The sequence below is a fragment of the Labrus mixtus genome, chromosome 17 (genome assembly GCF_963584025.1).
Source record: "Labrus mixtus chromosome 17, fLabMix1.1, whole genome shotgun sequence".
In the NCBI taxonomy this organism is placed as follows: Eukaryota; Metazoa; Chordata; class Actinopteri; order Labriformes; family Labridae; genus Labrus; species Labrus mixtus.
This window is the reverse complement of record NC_083628.1, coordinates 12,118,490-12,134,773: the sequence shown is the minus strand read 5'-3', so window position 1 is coordinate 12,134,773 and position 16,284 is coordinate 12,118,490. Positions and strand designations below refer to the sequence as shown.

Here is a 16,284-nt window from a genome sequence, read left to right as displayed (position 1 = left end):
TGTAAGTTCACAGTCTGCTGTATTTTTTTTAGAGTAAACCGGTATAACGAGGCCAGAGAGGGTTCAAACCAAGCAAAAATATTGAGAAAAGTTAGAAATAAACAACCAGAGTTTTGTGAAAAAGAAATATATTTTCCTTGTTCATCCATTGAAAACAACTTACAAAGCCTGAATGTGAAGAAAAAATAAGAAGCGACCCCGAGCATCAAAATGAATCAAAGTTTGAAAACTTTTGGAATATGTCTTAGTTCCCTTCTCAATATGAAAAATGATCTTATCCTTAAACAATGTGTATAATATTTGTGCCTCATTCAAAAAGGTTGAGTAGACCTAAATGTAACATTTATTCTGTATTCTGGTAGTAGTTCTGGTAAAATGAGAAGATACAGAACAAAACATTTTATCTTGTCTCATGCTATTTCCAGGCTCAAAATGCGAAGAGGAGCTTGTGGGTTTATAAATAGTCCTAGAGAATTATGTTTTGGTCCTGGCTCCAAAAAGCCATCATGACCCCTCTGACTGGTCTGTAATAAAAATAGATGGGTTATAATTTAACACCATAGCAGGGCAGCGTTATAATGGAAGGCAATAAAATAGTCGTGCGCCCCCCTGTGACAAAAGACTAGAAGGCCACCGTTGAACGGCAGAGCGACGCAGCGCGGCAGGCAGCCCGCCACTCGCGATAACTCGCGTTTGGTCAGCAGCAGCAGGGCGGAAAAGGCGGGAGAAGACTGCCGCTTCCGCGTCCGCGCAGCACGGGCAGAAGAGCACTGGGGCAAAATGGACGATAAGTTAATATTGGCTGTATTTAACTGCCCGGAGCTGTACAATGTCACTCTGCCGAATTACCGCTGCACAGAAAGTAGGGCAAATGCGTGGAGAAACATTGGTTTGATACTTGGTATTTCATGTAAGTGTTAATTTATTATTTTTTGCTTTACACAACTTTTACTATTATCTGCCTAACGGACGTTGGCGTAGAGTCCTAAACACACAGAAATGAGAAAACACTGAGGACGAGTTTTACGTGTCTCTTGCTGCCAATTCCTTAACTTTAATTTTTTTTTTTTAATCCGCGCGAACATATCATGGCGGTGAGGATGCAACCGCGCGTACCGTGCTAGCGGTAGCAGGCGCAGCTCGCAAGCCGTAGGCCGCGCTGCACCGAACGGCTCTGTGTATGCGCCGCCAGCCGCGTGACCAACACCGCACGGCCGGAGAAGAAACATGCTCAGTGTGGCTCAGCGTGGCTCAGTGTGGCACTGACTCGCTGTCTTCGCCGATCCGCGTGCTTTTGGTCTCGCTCATGAAACACCGCGAGCTCCGTGTACACAGATCGCTTCTCGAAGTCTCGTGAAAGCATCTGCGGCGGCATTAGCAGTGTTGGATAAAATGTGTGGCACGGGATAGAGGCCCCCCCAGCCTGACATTTTATCATGTGAACGGTCTGATGGTGCGCCATGAAACATTTAGAAAATATCCTCACAATGACCTCTGGACATCAGCATAAAGGCATCAAAATAAAGAAAATTACTTGCAACCTATTTATTGTTCAACTTTCTGAAACTTAGCTTGGTATATAGTTTATTTACTTATGTAGTGTTTTCTATGTTTTAATGTCCCCACGATATTCTGCTCATGCATTATGCACTCCCTGTCCACCTATAATTATGTACATATTTACTAATCAAATCCAATATGACTGATGTTCCAGAAACTTAAATGGAAAGAGTTTAATGTTACATAAAGATAAGTCTGTAATGTCAGACCCCAATTTACCTAATTTAAATGATGTAATTCAAGATATTTTGGGGCTGTTAATGTAGTTTTAGGACAGTGGACAGAGTAGGAAATCAGAGAGAGAGAGAGAGAGAGTAGGGAATGACATGCACCGCAGGTTAGTCTCGAACCTGGGACGCCCGCCTGGACAGCTTTCGCCCTCCCACATGGGGCGCGCACACCAACCACTGGTCCACCAGCGCCTCAAAGGATTTCTTTTAACTTCCCTATGTTCCGATTTCTCAAATGTGATGTGCTGCTTTTCATAGTCTTATTTAATAGTAAATCAAATATCATTGGGTTTTAGCCTGTCAAGACAAAATAGAAAAGAATGTGAATTTTTCATTTAACCATAAATACCATGTTGTGAATATTATTCTCAGCTCGTGTGGAGCTACAGGTTGCAGATTGTGTAATCCTTTCATCCTTATTAATTCCCCTTCTTTCTGTATTCTGAATTGACAGCAGAAAATGTTCTGTATTATTATTTTACCTTCTTACACTGTGATATTTTTCTTTTCCCAGCTGAGGACTGTAAAAGAAAATGGAAGAACATGAGAGACAGGTATCTGAAGGAAGTCAGAATGGAGAACAAAAGCAAGAAACAAGGAGAGGTCTTTCAAAGCAGATGGAAATACAGACAACTCATGAATTTTATTGCACCCTTCGCTGGATCAAGAAGCGGAAACCCAGATATCACGGGCAACAATGACGATGACCACGACAATCTTGACATGGAATCTAGCAGCCCGGGAGGAGAAACCACATCGTCAGAGGCAGTCAAGACGTCGCAGTCCCACGGGAAGTCTGGGAGTCAAGATATCAAGCCGCAGGTCGCGTTTGTGACACATAGTCCATCGATACATCAAGACTCACAGATTGCCCAGCTGGCTGTTATGACTAAGATGTCATCAGGCTCCTCCTTCATAAACAAAACAGGTCGAAAACGAGGCCTCATGCCAGACTCACACTCACTTAATTCTTCTCAATCATCCCCTACAAAGTGGCTGGTAAAAGACAATGGTGCGTCGTTCTCCAACAGGCCGCGCGACGAGGATGAACTGTTTCTGCTGAGCTTTGTACCCGCTCTGAAGCGTCTCGCTCCACAGAAAAGATGCGAGACAAAAATGAAGATCCAGCAAATAATGTACGAAGCAGAGTTTAACGTTACACATCCTGAACCGCGTGAGAAACAAGCAGAATCAGACACTCAGGAATAGTCCAAACGGACACTTTTTTTCATCTGTTTCTGATTTCTAGAAACATCTTTCACACAATGTTCATGCCATGTTCTTTGTTTTTTATATCCTTTTTTTTCCATGTGAAATAATGGAGAGTGAAGAAAGACTACATTTACTCTGTTTCTCAACAGACCTGTCGGTAAATGTTTGAACACCACACTGGTTTGGTGGGTCATTTAAGGCTTATTTGAAGAAAGAAATATTTATAGATTTACAAATAAATAGGACAACACACAGGATCTGATTAACATCTGTATTTACATAGCTTCACATAGAGTGAATTCACACCACTGCTCATTTCTACTATGTAATAATATACAGTATTTGAGATTTTAATTACAGTAAAATACAGAAATTAAAGACTTTCTGGATTGGAAAGGAACACTTTCATAAATTAATCTTACAACTGTTAACATGCAAGAAAAAAAATGTTATTTTCTGTAAAATAAAAAGACAATTTATGACATTGTTTTGATTTGTGTGGGATTTCTTCTCAATTAGCAGATGAGATGCTTAATTTATAAAATCAAGCACAGCAGGATTAAACAAACAATAGAAACCAACTTAAGTTAATCAGTGAACAGAAAGATCTGGACGATGCACATGCTAGTAATTAGTTTTTACCATAGGGTCCTTTTCAGTGATTTATAAAAATATGCCTGAATGAAAAGCTGTTTAATTATTTCTTTTTACAGAAAATATCTTGACAGGTGAACATAGTCAATAAAGAGGTTAATGGGGCTCAAGCGGGGCACCAGTGTCCAGAAATAGGCTGGTATAAATGTCTTTATAAAATATGTGGGATAGACAGCATATAAAGGTAATAAGCACATCACACAGTGTCTTATTGAATTTTGCAGAGTCTAATTTGAACACTAACAAAAAACAACTCTGAATAATAAATGTGATGTGAAGTGGAAAGAATGATGACCTCTTACGCTCTTTTATTCTGACGTGACAAACCAGTTGACCAGCTGTTTGCTGATGAGAATTTTGGTTAGTTGAATACAAAGGATGTGTAGATGAAACATTAGGCAACCAGGGTCATCTGGTTTGAAGAGTTGTTATTATTGGATCAGCAAAGGTAGCTTTATTTAAAAAAAAAAAAAAAAAAAAAAAAAAACCTCTTCATTAACTTCTCACATCTTTGTTGACAAAAAGACAAAAAAATAGTCAAAGAACAATTAATGGTGGAAGGCAGAATCCGATTGGTGCAGACCATGATGATGTCTTTTTTTTTTTTTTTATTGCTCTTATGCAATCAGCAGCCAGAACATAATCACCAGAGCGACAAACAGGAAGAGTCGAGAAAGAAACTGTTCATCCATGTGCTGTGGTGTCCCAGGAGCTGCTGTTTGTGAAATTGTTTAACAGAATGTATTAATAACATCGCAGATAAAAAAAAACAAAAAAACAAGGATTAATGGTGACATATCAAACATAAATACCTGGAGGAGGCCTTCCGTCATTGATGTTGAAAGCTGTAGCAAAAATACCAAACGGAAACGCGCCAATTCCAAACGACATTTGGAACCCTCCATCTCCAAAACCAAAGCCTTGAAATCCCTGTGAAACATCAGTTCATGAATGACTTGAGGATGTATTTGTATTCTCATGCCTGGACAAATATTAACTACATCTGAGGTACAGTTTGACATTCAGAGAGCGCGAGATGTGACGCAACAGCCAGTGACATTTGTTATCATTCTCCAGAGATTAGTCTGCACCTCGGTGCTAATGGAGCATGTTGGGAACTGTCTTTTTGTTCATGGATAAAGCGCACACATCATGACAGCAACTACATCATCCTTTGTACAGGTTTCATCATAACAGACATATAGTGACTCAATACACAGAAAAGTTATCATATTAGGAATACTGGGGGAATAAATCAATCGGATACTTTGTCCTAACCATGCAAATGTATTTGTACATAGTTCTACTTACACCACGGTTTTCTGGCTCAGGTCTTTGCCCCTGTGGTCGAGGAGGTGTTCTTTCTCTAGAAAAACAAAATCAGATTTTGTTAGAGCCAACTCTGCTTGCATCTGAAATGAGACTACAAATGTGTGTATTTCAAATGTAATCACAAACAGGGGTATTTAATGTTGCTCTAGAAAATATGAACGGACCGTATTCACCTCTGGAGAATCCAAGGTAGTGTTGTGATTAAATACCACATGACGTTTCCGTCAACTGACCTGTAGCAATGCGATAAAAAAATAAATACCAACCTGGGGTCTTGTTGACCTGTGCTTCCCCGCCCGTATAAGGGGATAACCTTGTCCCGGCTGATGCCAGCTTTACACACCGGACACACTTGTCTGTTGGGTCTTGTCTCCAACCACTATGTGCAGAGAGAGACATACTTAGGACCTGACATGTCTCCATCAGTTATCTTTGTGATAGTCATTCATAGTGTAGGTTAAGCTTACCTGATGCAAGCAAGGCCAACTTATGGAGAGGAGGTGCAAAGGACGATAAGAGAGAAGGAAGAGGTTTGATTAGTAAAGCTGATCAAAATGAGACATCCAAATATTGTGTGTTCACAAATGAAAACAATTCATTACTCAACAAGTGAAAGGTTGAAGGTGAGTTAAGCTAGTACAGAGCGTGAAAAAAAACAAGTATAACGGCTCCCTGCTTTTGGATTTATCTTCTCTTTCAGAGATAAGAAACCAGAAGCTGAAGTCCTTCTGGCTCCAGATGTTGGAAACTTTCAGTAGAACAGACAGAGATTATAAAAATCAGTTCCATGTTTGCTTACAATTACACTGTGTTACCCTGGCAGCTCCACACTTTTATTTTTAGACTACACATTTGTAGAAAAAGGTCTACAGTTTCTACAACAGAAATATCAAACATAGTTTTTATAAAATAGATTTTTAGCTGATCTATTTTTTTTTTTTTTAATCTATTTTTTTGTACATTCTTAATTTTTCTTTTTAGATTTTAAATTGTACTGTGTTCACTTTTTGTTTGCAATCTTTGCTCTTTGCTGCTGTAACACTGTAAATGTCCCCGTTGTGGGATAAATAAAGGATTATCTTATTTTATCTTATTCTGGGAAGCATTTATGTATATTTTGAAGGTAATGCCTAGAATTGTCTGATATTTCAGACATGTTTAAAAGGGGGGGAAAAAAATCTACTTTGGAGACATGAATGTTGATCCTACAAAACAGACCAACATTATTTTTCAACTTTGCTGTTAGGAGTAGAATTAATAACAATACGTCAGACAAGTACTGGTTATTATTGTTTGTTTTCTGATACTGGCTAATAGACTAATACGATGCGATAAAACATGTTAGTAAGATTAGCTTTACTCTTAATTCCTTGACTGGACTGGGTTATTGATTGATTGATTGATTGATTGATTCAATTTATTTCAGACATATCAAGTAAAATCAAACATATCAAAAATACAAAACAAAATGAAAAGCACGAAAAATACAAAAAACAATGTTAAAATTATTTCACAAAAAAAATTAAAAGAAAAAGAAAAAGAAAATTACATATACTCAATTGATATGCCTGAAAAGGAGTAGGAATAATAATGCTCAAGTGTAAACAAGAGTTATAAACAATAGTTCTTACCAGAAAAGGTGTCCACACAGACTGATAACTGCATCCTTGGCGGTGTCCAGACATATATTACACTCGAAAGTGCTGTCCTGGTTGCCGCTGTCGGCCGCAGACGAGCTACTGGATCCGGGATTTGGGTTGTCAGTGGCCGCAGTGGAGCCAGAGGCTGGAGTGGGAGCTGCGGTAGCCATTTAAAGATAGATCCGGTCAACAGGACGGTTCAGGTGGGGTGACTCCGCGGGCACCCAGTGTTTCAAAATAAGTACATAGGGAGGCCCAGGGGTTGGGGGTTTGTTTGTGACAAGGACGAGGGGAGGAGAGACTACGCTTTTCAGAAATAACTCTTAAAAAATAAGTTAAATCGTTTAAAATCGATTGGATGCTAACCAGCTAGCTCCCATGTAGATAAGTGACCAGCAGCTAACGGTAGCTACCGAGGAAGACAGGAGGAAACTGACAGTTTCACTATCTCACAGATTAAATCGGTATTACAACAGATACTAGAATCGTACATCCAGACAGGAATGTTTTAAAAGAAAATATCCAAACTTGTTGAGAGAAGTTGAGGGGATATCCTTACAACTGCTTGCATCACACATCCGCTGCCGTACTAACCCGGTTGTAGATCCAGGAAGGAGGCGTGGCTAATGGCTGTCCAGGGACGAAGCTCCTCCAATCATGAAGGCGCATGTGGTGACGTTTATAAGTCTCTCTTTCCGGCAACATAAGATATACATAACACGTCATACAACAACTTTCGAAGGCCTACTTTTTGTTTTTTATTTTAAATGTTAGCAGATATTGTTGTTTAGGTTTAATTTTCATATTGTTTTTGTAATTGATTATTTAACCGCCTACTTTATATCTATCACCATATTCGAAATAAATATACCATTCAATCAATCAATCAATCAACCAATCAATCAATCAATCAATCAATCAATCAATCAATCAATCAATCAATCAAGTTAAGACAGTGAACATTTTGGAAAGCAGCACTTCTGTATACCAGGTGATTCAAGCCATCCAATAATCACTGACTTTTTGATTTCATCACCTCCAGAAAATGTTTTCTTTGCTAAAATCTTCACTGTGTTGACAGCTTCCCACCATTATCTCTTTCCTTTACAAGCTGCCATCTGCAACTAGAAACACAGTGAATGTGAGTGCACCAAACCCCAAGACAAAAACAACTATCTGATGTGGTCTATCACTGCTCATCTGGTTGTCCGTCTAACAGATACCAAAAATCGCCTCTAGAAACGCAGTGGGTGAGTCTTTTGTACCCACTGTCCTGGAGAATGCAGGCCGGTGACCAAGCACAGTGTCAAGCCAGTCGAACCACTTGCTGTTCCTCCAGTCGAAGCCACTGCGGTAGTTGTGGTCCTTAATTTTTTTCTGCTTTAGTTTTTTTAAAATTCTACCAGACTTGCTTGCCGCTGTGGTTTCTGCTAATCTTTGCCAACCTTGAAGCCATTTTTCCAAATACTTTGTTGTTGCGGCTCGCCGTCTCCAACTCCTGCTGCATGTCATCTTCCGCATATATGGTCAGCAAGGCCTGCATCTCGTTGTCGGTCCACCAGTCATAAGCCATCTTCGCTGAGTCCATCTCAAAACAAAACATGGCGGGTTCCCTAAAATGATACGAGTGCCTGACCAATCAGAGACGTTCAGGGCACTACAGGCCCTGCCCCTTATGTCCCTCCTGAGGAAAGTATTATTTACCCCAGAACTAAATTTAGACCCTGGTTCCTTCGGTTGAAACTCACTAGTTCCTCAAGAGGCCCCTAGTTCAGGGGGTAAGTTCCTGCGGTTGAAAAGGTGCTTGAAAGAATCTTAGAGGCTCTTTAGAGTTGAGGGAAGTTGTGTGTAATTTTGAGCCACACTCTAAAGTTTATATTCTTTTGAATCAGAAACTTTGGAGTGACCAAGCTTTTGCTGTCAAGGCCCCTGGGTTTTTGAATAGCCTTCCTCCCTCAGTCGGGTCTGCCCCCTCTGTGGAATCTTCTAAGCCCCGCCTCAAAACATTCATTTCTATCAAGTTTAATATTATTAACCTTTTTTTATTATTCAATTGTTATTGTCTTTAGTACATGGTGTGTGTGTGTGTGTGTGTGTGTGTGTGTGTGTGTGTGTGTGTGTGTGCGCGCGCGCACGTGTGTGTGGGCATATACAGTATGTGTGATACTATATCACTATATATATTATACTGTATTGCTCTTTTGTTTCGTGTTCAGCACTTTGATCAGCTGATGCTGCTAAATGTGCTTTACAAATACATTTGATCAGGTCATTGATATTGTATGTTTTTTTTTTTCTATTTTTCAAAACAAAACATGAAAGTAAGAGCACATAGGCGATTCAAAGTTTTATTAAAAAAGCGAACACAGAAATAAAAAAAGAACCACACACCATTCAGCAGGGTAACTTTTAAGAGAAGTTTTCATTTCACAAACTTTGCAGGAGGAAGTTACAACAAGCAAAGTTCCTTTTATACACTCCAATAAAGACAACTCCCTTCAAAAGCATAATATATTTTAAAGGCTGAATATGATTCAAAATGTTTACCACTAGTACACAAGACAATTTCAAGCAAGCTGATTTGAAAACATAATGAATTTACAGATATAATACATCTAAAGATTTAAAATGTCTGAGATGTCAGTGAGAAAATCACTTACTCACCAACAAAGTCCTAAATAACATTATGTAATGCAATTTTTAAATTGTGTTAAAAATGCATGAGGCTTCATCATCATGATAAATAAATCATACATGTATTTACAGTAGGGTGCACCTGAGGTTGAACATGCAAAAACATTTGATTCTGTCAATGAAAAAATGTTTAGGATCATTTTTGACTCTGGGTTCATGTTGCTTAATTCCTTCTTCCTATCTGCTTCCACCTGATCTTATCCTGAGCAACATGTTGAGCCTCGCCTCAAGTCAGTGGGTTCTTGTCCTTTATAACACTTGATTCTGGATAACTTCCATTGTCTTTGACCTTGACCTTTCTGTGCGGAAATCCTCAGCCATGGCATCCTCTATCCTTGATGTCAAAGAGCGTTTTAGAATTTGTTTAAAGTCGTTACCAATAAACACGTAGAGAACCGGGGAAATGAAGCTGTTTGCTGAAGCCAGCGTGGCCCCCACCTTCAGGCCAATCTGAAGTACTTCCAGGCTTTGGTTCTTCAGGTCCAACTCTAAGAGAACGAAGCTATGATAGGGCACCCAACAGAAGAAAAACGTCAGGATGAGAGCCGCCATGACTTTGTACGGCTTTGTTGACTTCATGGTCAAACGACTCAGCTTAACACTGAGCACTGAGCAGCAGAACACCATCATCAGGAAGGGGATCAGGAACCCACAGATGAACCGGATTAGTACCACCGCCCTGTGTCTGGAGTGGCCCATGTAACCTGTGTAGCACTGCGTGACTGAACCGTGGACTGTGATCTGCCTAAAGATCAGTGAAGGCAGCGTCAGGAGGGCAGAAAGGAGCCACATGAGCAGAACGACTCCAAACGCTCTCCGCACTGTCCGATGGTTATGTGACCACACGGGAAAGGAGATCATTAAACAGCGATCCATGCTGATCAGAACCAACAGGAACACACTGCTGTACATGTTGAGAAACAGGGCGGAAGAGGTGAGCTTACACAACACCAGTCCAAAAGGCCAGTGTGAGGTGATCATGTAGAAAACTTCAAGGGGCAAAAAGGCACAGAACAGAAAGTCTGAAATGGCCAAACTGATGTACCAAGTGGTGAGGACAGTTCTCTTCATTTTCCATCCACAGATCCAGATCACTAGCGAATTTCCTCCAAGGCCAATAACAGATATAATGATATTTATCACTACCAGGACATGAGTCAAAGACTGCGACTGAGAACTGCTGAAGTTCACAGATGTGCTGGAGCTGTTCTCAGTTTCATTGTCAGGAGTGTAATCGCCATATTCGACATAATCCACATCCATGCTGGTGACTTTACCTGAAATGCGAAGCACAGAGTCTCTGTCTTTATAAACATCTACCCAAAGAAGACACGTAGCAATTAAACAGGTGAATGTATTTAAGTTTGTTTCATGAAATGTACTCACGTTAAATCTTGATGTGGAGTCAATCCGTGTTGTGCCTTCTGTCCTGACTTCCTCCAGCTGGTCGCAAGCTTCTCACTTCTCTTTCCTGGGCAGAGTAGCTGACGAAAGTGACATTTTATCAGAATCGACCAGACATGTTAGAAATGAGAGTCCATATTCCTCCAGCTCCAGAAAGCATATTTTGCCTTTGTAAATGAAAGCCAATAAAGAGGTCACATCACACTTTCAGAGAGGTTTATCAGATGCTTTTAAAATGGCTGTTTCAAGTCCTACAACAGCGTATATATCTAAATGCTTATATCTATGTTGCAACCTCTAAACGGAGATCCCCTTTGACGCATGCATTTCCAAAAACCACCAACTCACATTTCTTAACCAAGGGTGTGACTAAAAGCCTTTTCACAGATTTGCAAAGTTTGCAAAACTTTAGGTCAAGGGTGATTTCTTTTTGTAGTACTTGTTTTATAACTCTTTGGTATCAACAATCTGTAATATAAAAAAGGCTTAACACACAGAAATAACTCCTTAAAGATCCAACTTGAGAGAGAATCTTCAGTTTAAACTTAATTAGAACCTTGTTAACCAAGAAAGCCAGTTGCCATTATATTAGGGGGGTGTCCCACCCCTCCCCAGCAGGACCCCCCGGACCCCCTGAAGGTCAAGTAAAAAAAAAAAATATATATATATATATATATTTTTTGGGGTTTTTGTGCCTTTATTGTAGGGATAGGATAGTGGATAGAGTCGGAAATCAGGGAAAGAAGTCATTTAAGGATACCTTTCCGATAGAAAAGGACAGCTGTCATTAAAAGTAACACATGAACTCCAAGATTCCTTCAAGTGTTTGTGTCGCCGTGTCGCTGTGTCGGCTTGTCCCCACCCCCCCAACGCTGTAAACCTAAGGGGAAACACTGAGTGTGCAATGTTAAAAGTGTTCAGCATATGGTTGTTTCATCATGTTTGTTATATAGAAGTGTCAACAGCAAATGCATAAAGGGGAACTTAAATGTAGCATGTTTGCAGTGACATTAAATCAACATCACAAACCAGCAAACAGTGGTGCTGTTTGTTATAGATAGAGGGCTCAAAAAAGCTCCAGCATACTTGTACCACAATTATAGTTAAAAGAACAACTTTATCAAGCCGATGCATTTCAGCTTGTGGCCTTCATCAGGTTCATTTTTTTCATCCTCTATATGCACCTTGGAAGTTTATGAAGTTGTGCCAGAAAACCCTAGTCTGCTTCTGGAGTGGATGGAGGGTCATTTGTAGTACTATGATTAAGGCATACTATTTAAACCAATGCCTGCTTAAGTGAAATATCAAATACATGATGCCCCTAAGTCAGATTCTGCTTATTTATGAACCATTCCATATTACATAATAAAGGGGTAATGTTGTTGTAAGTAGTTACGGTTCCCTAAAAATCACATGATGCAGTTGTGTAACAGATAAAAAGCTGAGTGTGGGGCGCTGGTGGCGCAGTGGTTAGAGCGTGCACCCCATGTATGGAGGCTGTAGTCCTCCAAGCGAGCGGCCCAGTAGCAAATCCGACCTGTGGCTCCTTTTCCGGCATGTCATGTCACTCTCTTTCTCCCTGATTTCAGAGTCTGTCCACTGTCCTATCTCTCTAATGAAGGCACAAAATGCCCCCCCAAAAATTAAATCTTAAAAAAAAAAAAAAGAAAAGCTGAGTGTATTCTATAAAGTAAACTACCAGAACTTTGTTTTACTTTTATTCATTATCTTTAAAAAAAAAAAAAATCACACTTTTGTATATTAACTAAAAGTTCTGCTGCTGACCCTGCTTACATAACAAAAATATCCCCACTGGCAGTGGTGGCTGAAGAAGTGGGTATACTCCTAATATCCCCCCCAAATGTGTTGAAAGTGACCCATCCAGCAGAGGATAAACAGCCTCTGTTATAAACAGTGACATGTAAGAATCCTCATGCACATTCAGTTATTACGTACTATTCAAGTAGAGACAGAGTAGGAAGGTCATCCCTTCACCATCCTAGGAAAACAATTGCAGCAAACTACTTCATATTGTCAATCATGACAATGTTGACGGTTGATTTAGCTTCCTTGCTCATCAGCCAATAGGCAGAGTCAGGAAGGACATCCGTAAAGTGTGTACACTGGAGTTAATCAGGGCCTGATCTTATTTTAGGGCCTCCACCAGCTGGTGTGGTTTTGGATGCACTTCACAACACTAAACACGATCCATGCATTGCATACGGAACTGATTCATGACTTGCAAAAAAATAAGTCAAGCTCCCAGTTACTGCTCGCATCAAATTAAAAACTCTGCTGCTCGCTTACAAAACAGCGACAAAAACGGCTCCTTACTTGAACTCTCTCATCCAGGTCTACACTCCCTCCCGCCCACTACGCTCTGCCAATGAAAATCGTCTGATCCAACCTTCACAACAGGGTCTTAAGACGCTGACTAGACTCTTCTCCTCTGTTGCCTCCTCTGGTGGTGGAATGAACTTCCAAACTCCATTCGATCTGCAGAGTCCCTCTGCACCTTTAAGAAAAAGTTAAAGACCCAGCTCTTTGAAGGCGTCCTGTCATTGCGGTCCGACGAACCCCGTCTTCAGCTTCCCTGAGCCATCAGCCCGTTCCTGTTTTAGTGAGTTCAGATATTTGTTTTGAGTGACTCCCAAAACATTAAAACATAGCTACCACACCTCCTGTTCACAACCAGCTTTTATATTAACGAAAGAAAGAAAAGCTAACGATCTGTCCGTAACAGTATTTTAAATTACATTATATTATTTGAAATGTTAAGAGCTCTGATGGAGGCTAAAGCAGCAAATCAAACTGAACAAAGAATAAGTAGCGACAGTTTTCAGAAGGTTGGTTGGTCTGGCTGCACACCGGGCCAGCCGTCCTAATCTGAGTCACTGTCCTGCCTTAGACCGTTACGGAGAACCTCCCAGAGACTGTGTCGGAACCTGTTTGAGGAGGATATGAGGCCTGAAGTTGAGGGAGTGGGTTCTTCTCCCTTTTCTCTGAGGCCTTCCTCTGCACTCCTTCGCCTCTGAGCAGGATGCTGCACCTCCTCTTCCTCCTCCCTTCTCCTCTTCCTGGAGGTGATGAGGCCAGGTTCAGTTGCAGGACGCTCAGCGATGAAGAAGACAGCTGCAGGAAAAAGTTTAATCACAAGAAAACTTTAATATTATGGTTGTGATTTAATAAGCAACAATCAAAGTTAAAAAGTTAAAAATAGCTTTAAAAATAGATTCACATGTTTATTCTTATGCTGTAACATATAGCTGACAAAAACAGACATTACCTTTTCCCAGCACAGAGCCAGCTACTTTAAAATGTCAGAAGAGTGGAAACAACAAACACATACAAATATCTCTCATGTGAAATAACCAGTAACCATCTCATTTTGACTGATAACAGTGTTCAAGGAAGACCAAATCACTTATATCAAGATACATCAAACAACTCACACAAGATTCCTCTATTGATCCTGATTAAGATCCCAACACAAACACACACACACACACAATCACACACAATCACAGCAGAGATCACATGTTCAGAAATGCAGCATGCAGCATCACCACTTTGTTAGAACATGCTGATTTGAGGAAATTCTTACCTTATGATAAAATACTGATTTGGTCCCAGGCCCAGCCCGCCTATGATCGATCCGTTTCCATGGCATCTACTGACGCACGCGCGTCTGTGCGTGAGGCAGTTAACCTGACTGACTGTGAAATAACCCTGCAACCTAACCTGCACTGTGAATGCACACATGTAGGCTACATACTCACACACACACACACACACACACACACATAAACACACACACACATATATATATATAAATTTAAATGATCAATCTAAGCACCTTAATTTAAATATTGAAAACTCTACATCAGTTAGGCTAAACTAACCCATTTCTCACACGATAACATTTTTTATTACTATCATGTTTACTTCAGCATCTTTTGCACTACTCACCACTGCACTGTTGTCTTATTAAGTCTTGTACATATTAGTCTTTGCATATTTTTTATTGGTTGCTTAGATTTCATTTTTATACTTTGTACACAGAGAGTACAGTTCACTGTTCAAAGAAAAAATCCTTGTGTGTGTAAGCATATATGGCCAATAAAGCTGATTCTGATTCTGGTATGCCCTGCACTACACCACTGCCCACTGGAGATATACAGTGGGGATATATAGTTTTATATTTATATATAAGATAAGATAAGATAAGATAAGATAAGATATACTTTATTCATCCCAGCAGGGAAATTTAGGTGTTCCAGCAGCCAGCATACATACAAACACACAACACAACACATATATACATACATATCACCCATACAAAAAAACATGAGCCCACAATACAGTTTGATATATGCAACTCAGGCTAAAGTTTAAAAGTTTAAATGTCTTCTGTCCTTACTTAAAGGGGAGTCGTTATAAAGTGCAATTGCAGTAGGTAAAAAAGTATTTTTAAATCTGTCCTTTTTGCAGTTTAGCTGCCGTAGCCTCCCACTAAAAACACTCTTTTGTTCACACACGAGATTGTGTAAGGGATGCATGTTATTAACAGTTTCTGTATCATCCTTCTCCCCATCACCACCTCCAGGGGCTCCACAGCAGTCCCCAGCACAGAGCCAGCCCAGCTTGTTAAACTTTTTAGAGTCACAAGCCCTGATGCTGCTGCCCCAACAGACGGCTGCAAAGAAAATGGCACTTGAAACAACAGTCTGATAAAACATGGATAACATTTTGCTACACACATTAAAAGACCTAAGCTTCCTCAAGAAGTAGAGTCTGCTCTGATCCTTCTTGTAGACGGCCTCTGTGTGGTGCTTCCAGTCCAGTTTATTGTTAATGTGCACCCCCAAGTATTTATAGCACTCCACCACCTGTACCTCATCCCCAAGAATAGAGATGGTGCTTAGCTCAGGCCTGTCCCTCCTAAAGTCCACCACCATTTCCTTGGTCTTTGTTACATTTAACATATACAGTATTATATATACAGTATATAATATTCCACACAAGGAATTGAAATTATGTACATGTGCATTAAAAACAACCCCAAGAGACAGTCACAGAAAGCAGCAGCACCTAAAGTGGATCAATTAAACCGGCCTGATGCCACAGAAGATCTCCACATTATTAAACTATAAACCTCAAAGAAGAAGAGAAAGAAGAAGACTGGGGGAGCATTTATAGGAAAACATCTATCTATGTATCTATCTTAAGATAAGATAAGATAAGATGAGATGAGATAGGATAAGATAAGATAAGATAATCCTTTATTTATCCCACAATGGGGGAATTTATCATATACAGGGAAATTTTCATAATATTGATGGAAATGCATTTATACTTCTACCGCTCAGTAATGAAACCATGAAAATGTGAATATAAAACCATGAAAATATTTGTATTTCTTCCCCTAATCCAGCAGATGGTGTTGTTTGAGTCACACAAACGCCCCGCCCATCTGATTTCCAGACCCCGCCCACTTCCGCGTGCTGCAGGAGTTATTACCACAGACTGTAAGAATATTGCTCAATGTTCACGCCCCC

The 16,284-nt window shown here is 40.1% G+C and overlaps 3 protein-coding genes across 4 annotated transcripts; 1 reads left to right on the top strand and 2 right to left on the bottom strand.

The window, feature by feature from the left end:
- Positions 1-658: 658 nt before the first annotated feature.
- Positions 659-3,489, top strand: LOC132992490 (transcription factor Adf-1-like). The gene is made up of 2 exons (XM_061061802.1): positions 659-910; positions 2,305-3,489. The coding sequence occupies exons 1-2, from the start codon at positions 781-783 to the stop codon at positions 2,997-2,999; spliced, it is 825 nt and encodes a 274-aa protein (XP_060917785.1). The 5' UTR covers positions 659-780; the 3' UTR covers positions 3,000-3,489.
- rnf185 (ring finger protein 185) lies at positions 3,260-7,234 on the bottom strand. 2 transcript variants are annotated; one of them, XM_061061805.1, is made up of 6 exons: positions 6,620-7,234; positions 5,456-5,474; positions 5,255-5,367; positions 4,968-5,022; positions 4,469-4,586; positions 3,260-4,368 (listed from the first exon to the last, which is right to left on the bottom strand). In XM_061061805.1, the coding sequence occupies exons 1-6, from the start codon at positions 6,796-6,798 to the stop codon at positions 4,274-4,276; spliced, it is 579 nt and encodes a 192-aa protein (XP_060917788.1). In that variant the 5' UTR covers positions 6,799-7,234; the 3' UTR covers positions 3,260-4,273. The 2 variants fall into 2 exon arrangements, with proteins under 2 accessions (XP_060917788.1, XP_060917787.1); XM_061061804.1 differs by having other exon boundaries at positions 3,260-4,371; positions 6,620-7,233.
- Positions 7,235-8,962: 1,728 nt separating this feature from the next.
- On the bottom strand, positions 8,963-11,054 carry LOC132992374 (chemerin-like receptor 1). Its single transcript, XM_061061628.1, has 2 exons — positions 10,709-11,054; positions 8,963-10,599 (listed from the first exon to the last, which is right to left on the bottom strand). Exon 2 carries the CDS (start codon positions 10,583-10,585, stop codon positions 9,572-9,574), a length of 1,014 nt encoding a protein of 337 aa, XP_060917611.1. The 5' UTR covers positions 10,586-10,599; positions 10,709-11,054; the 3' UTR covers positions 8,963-9,571.
- Positions 11,055-16,284: the final 5,230 nt, after the last annotated feature.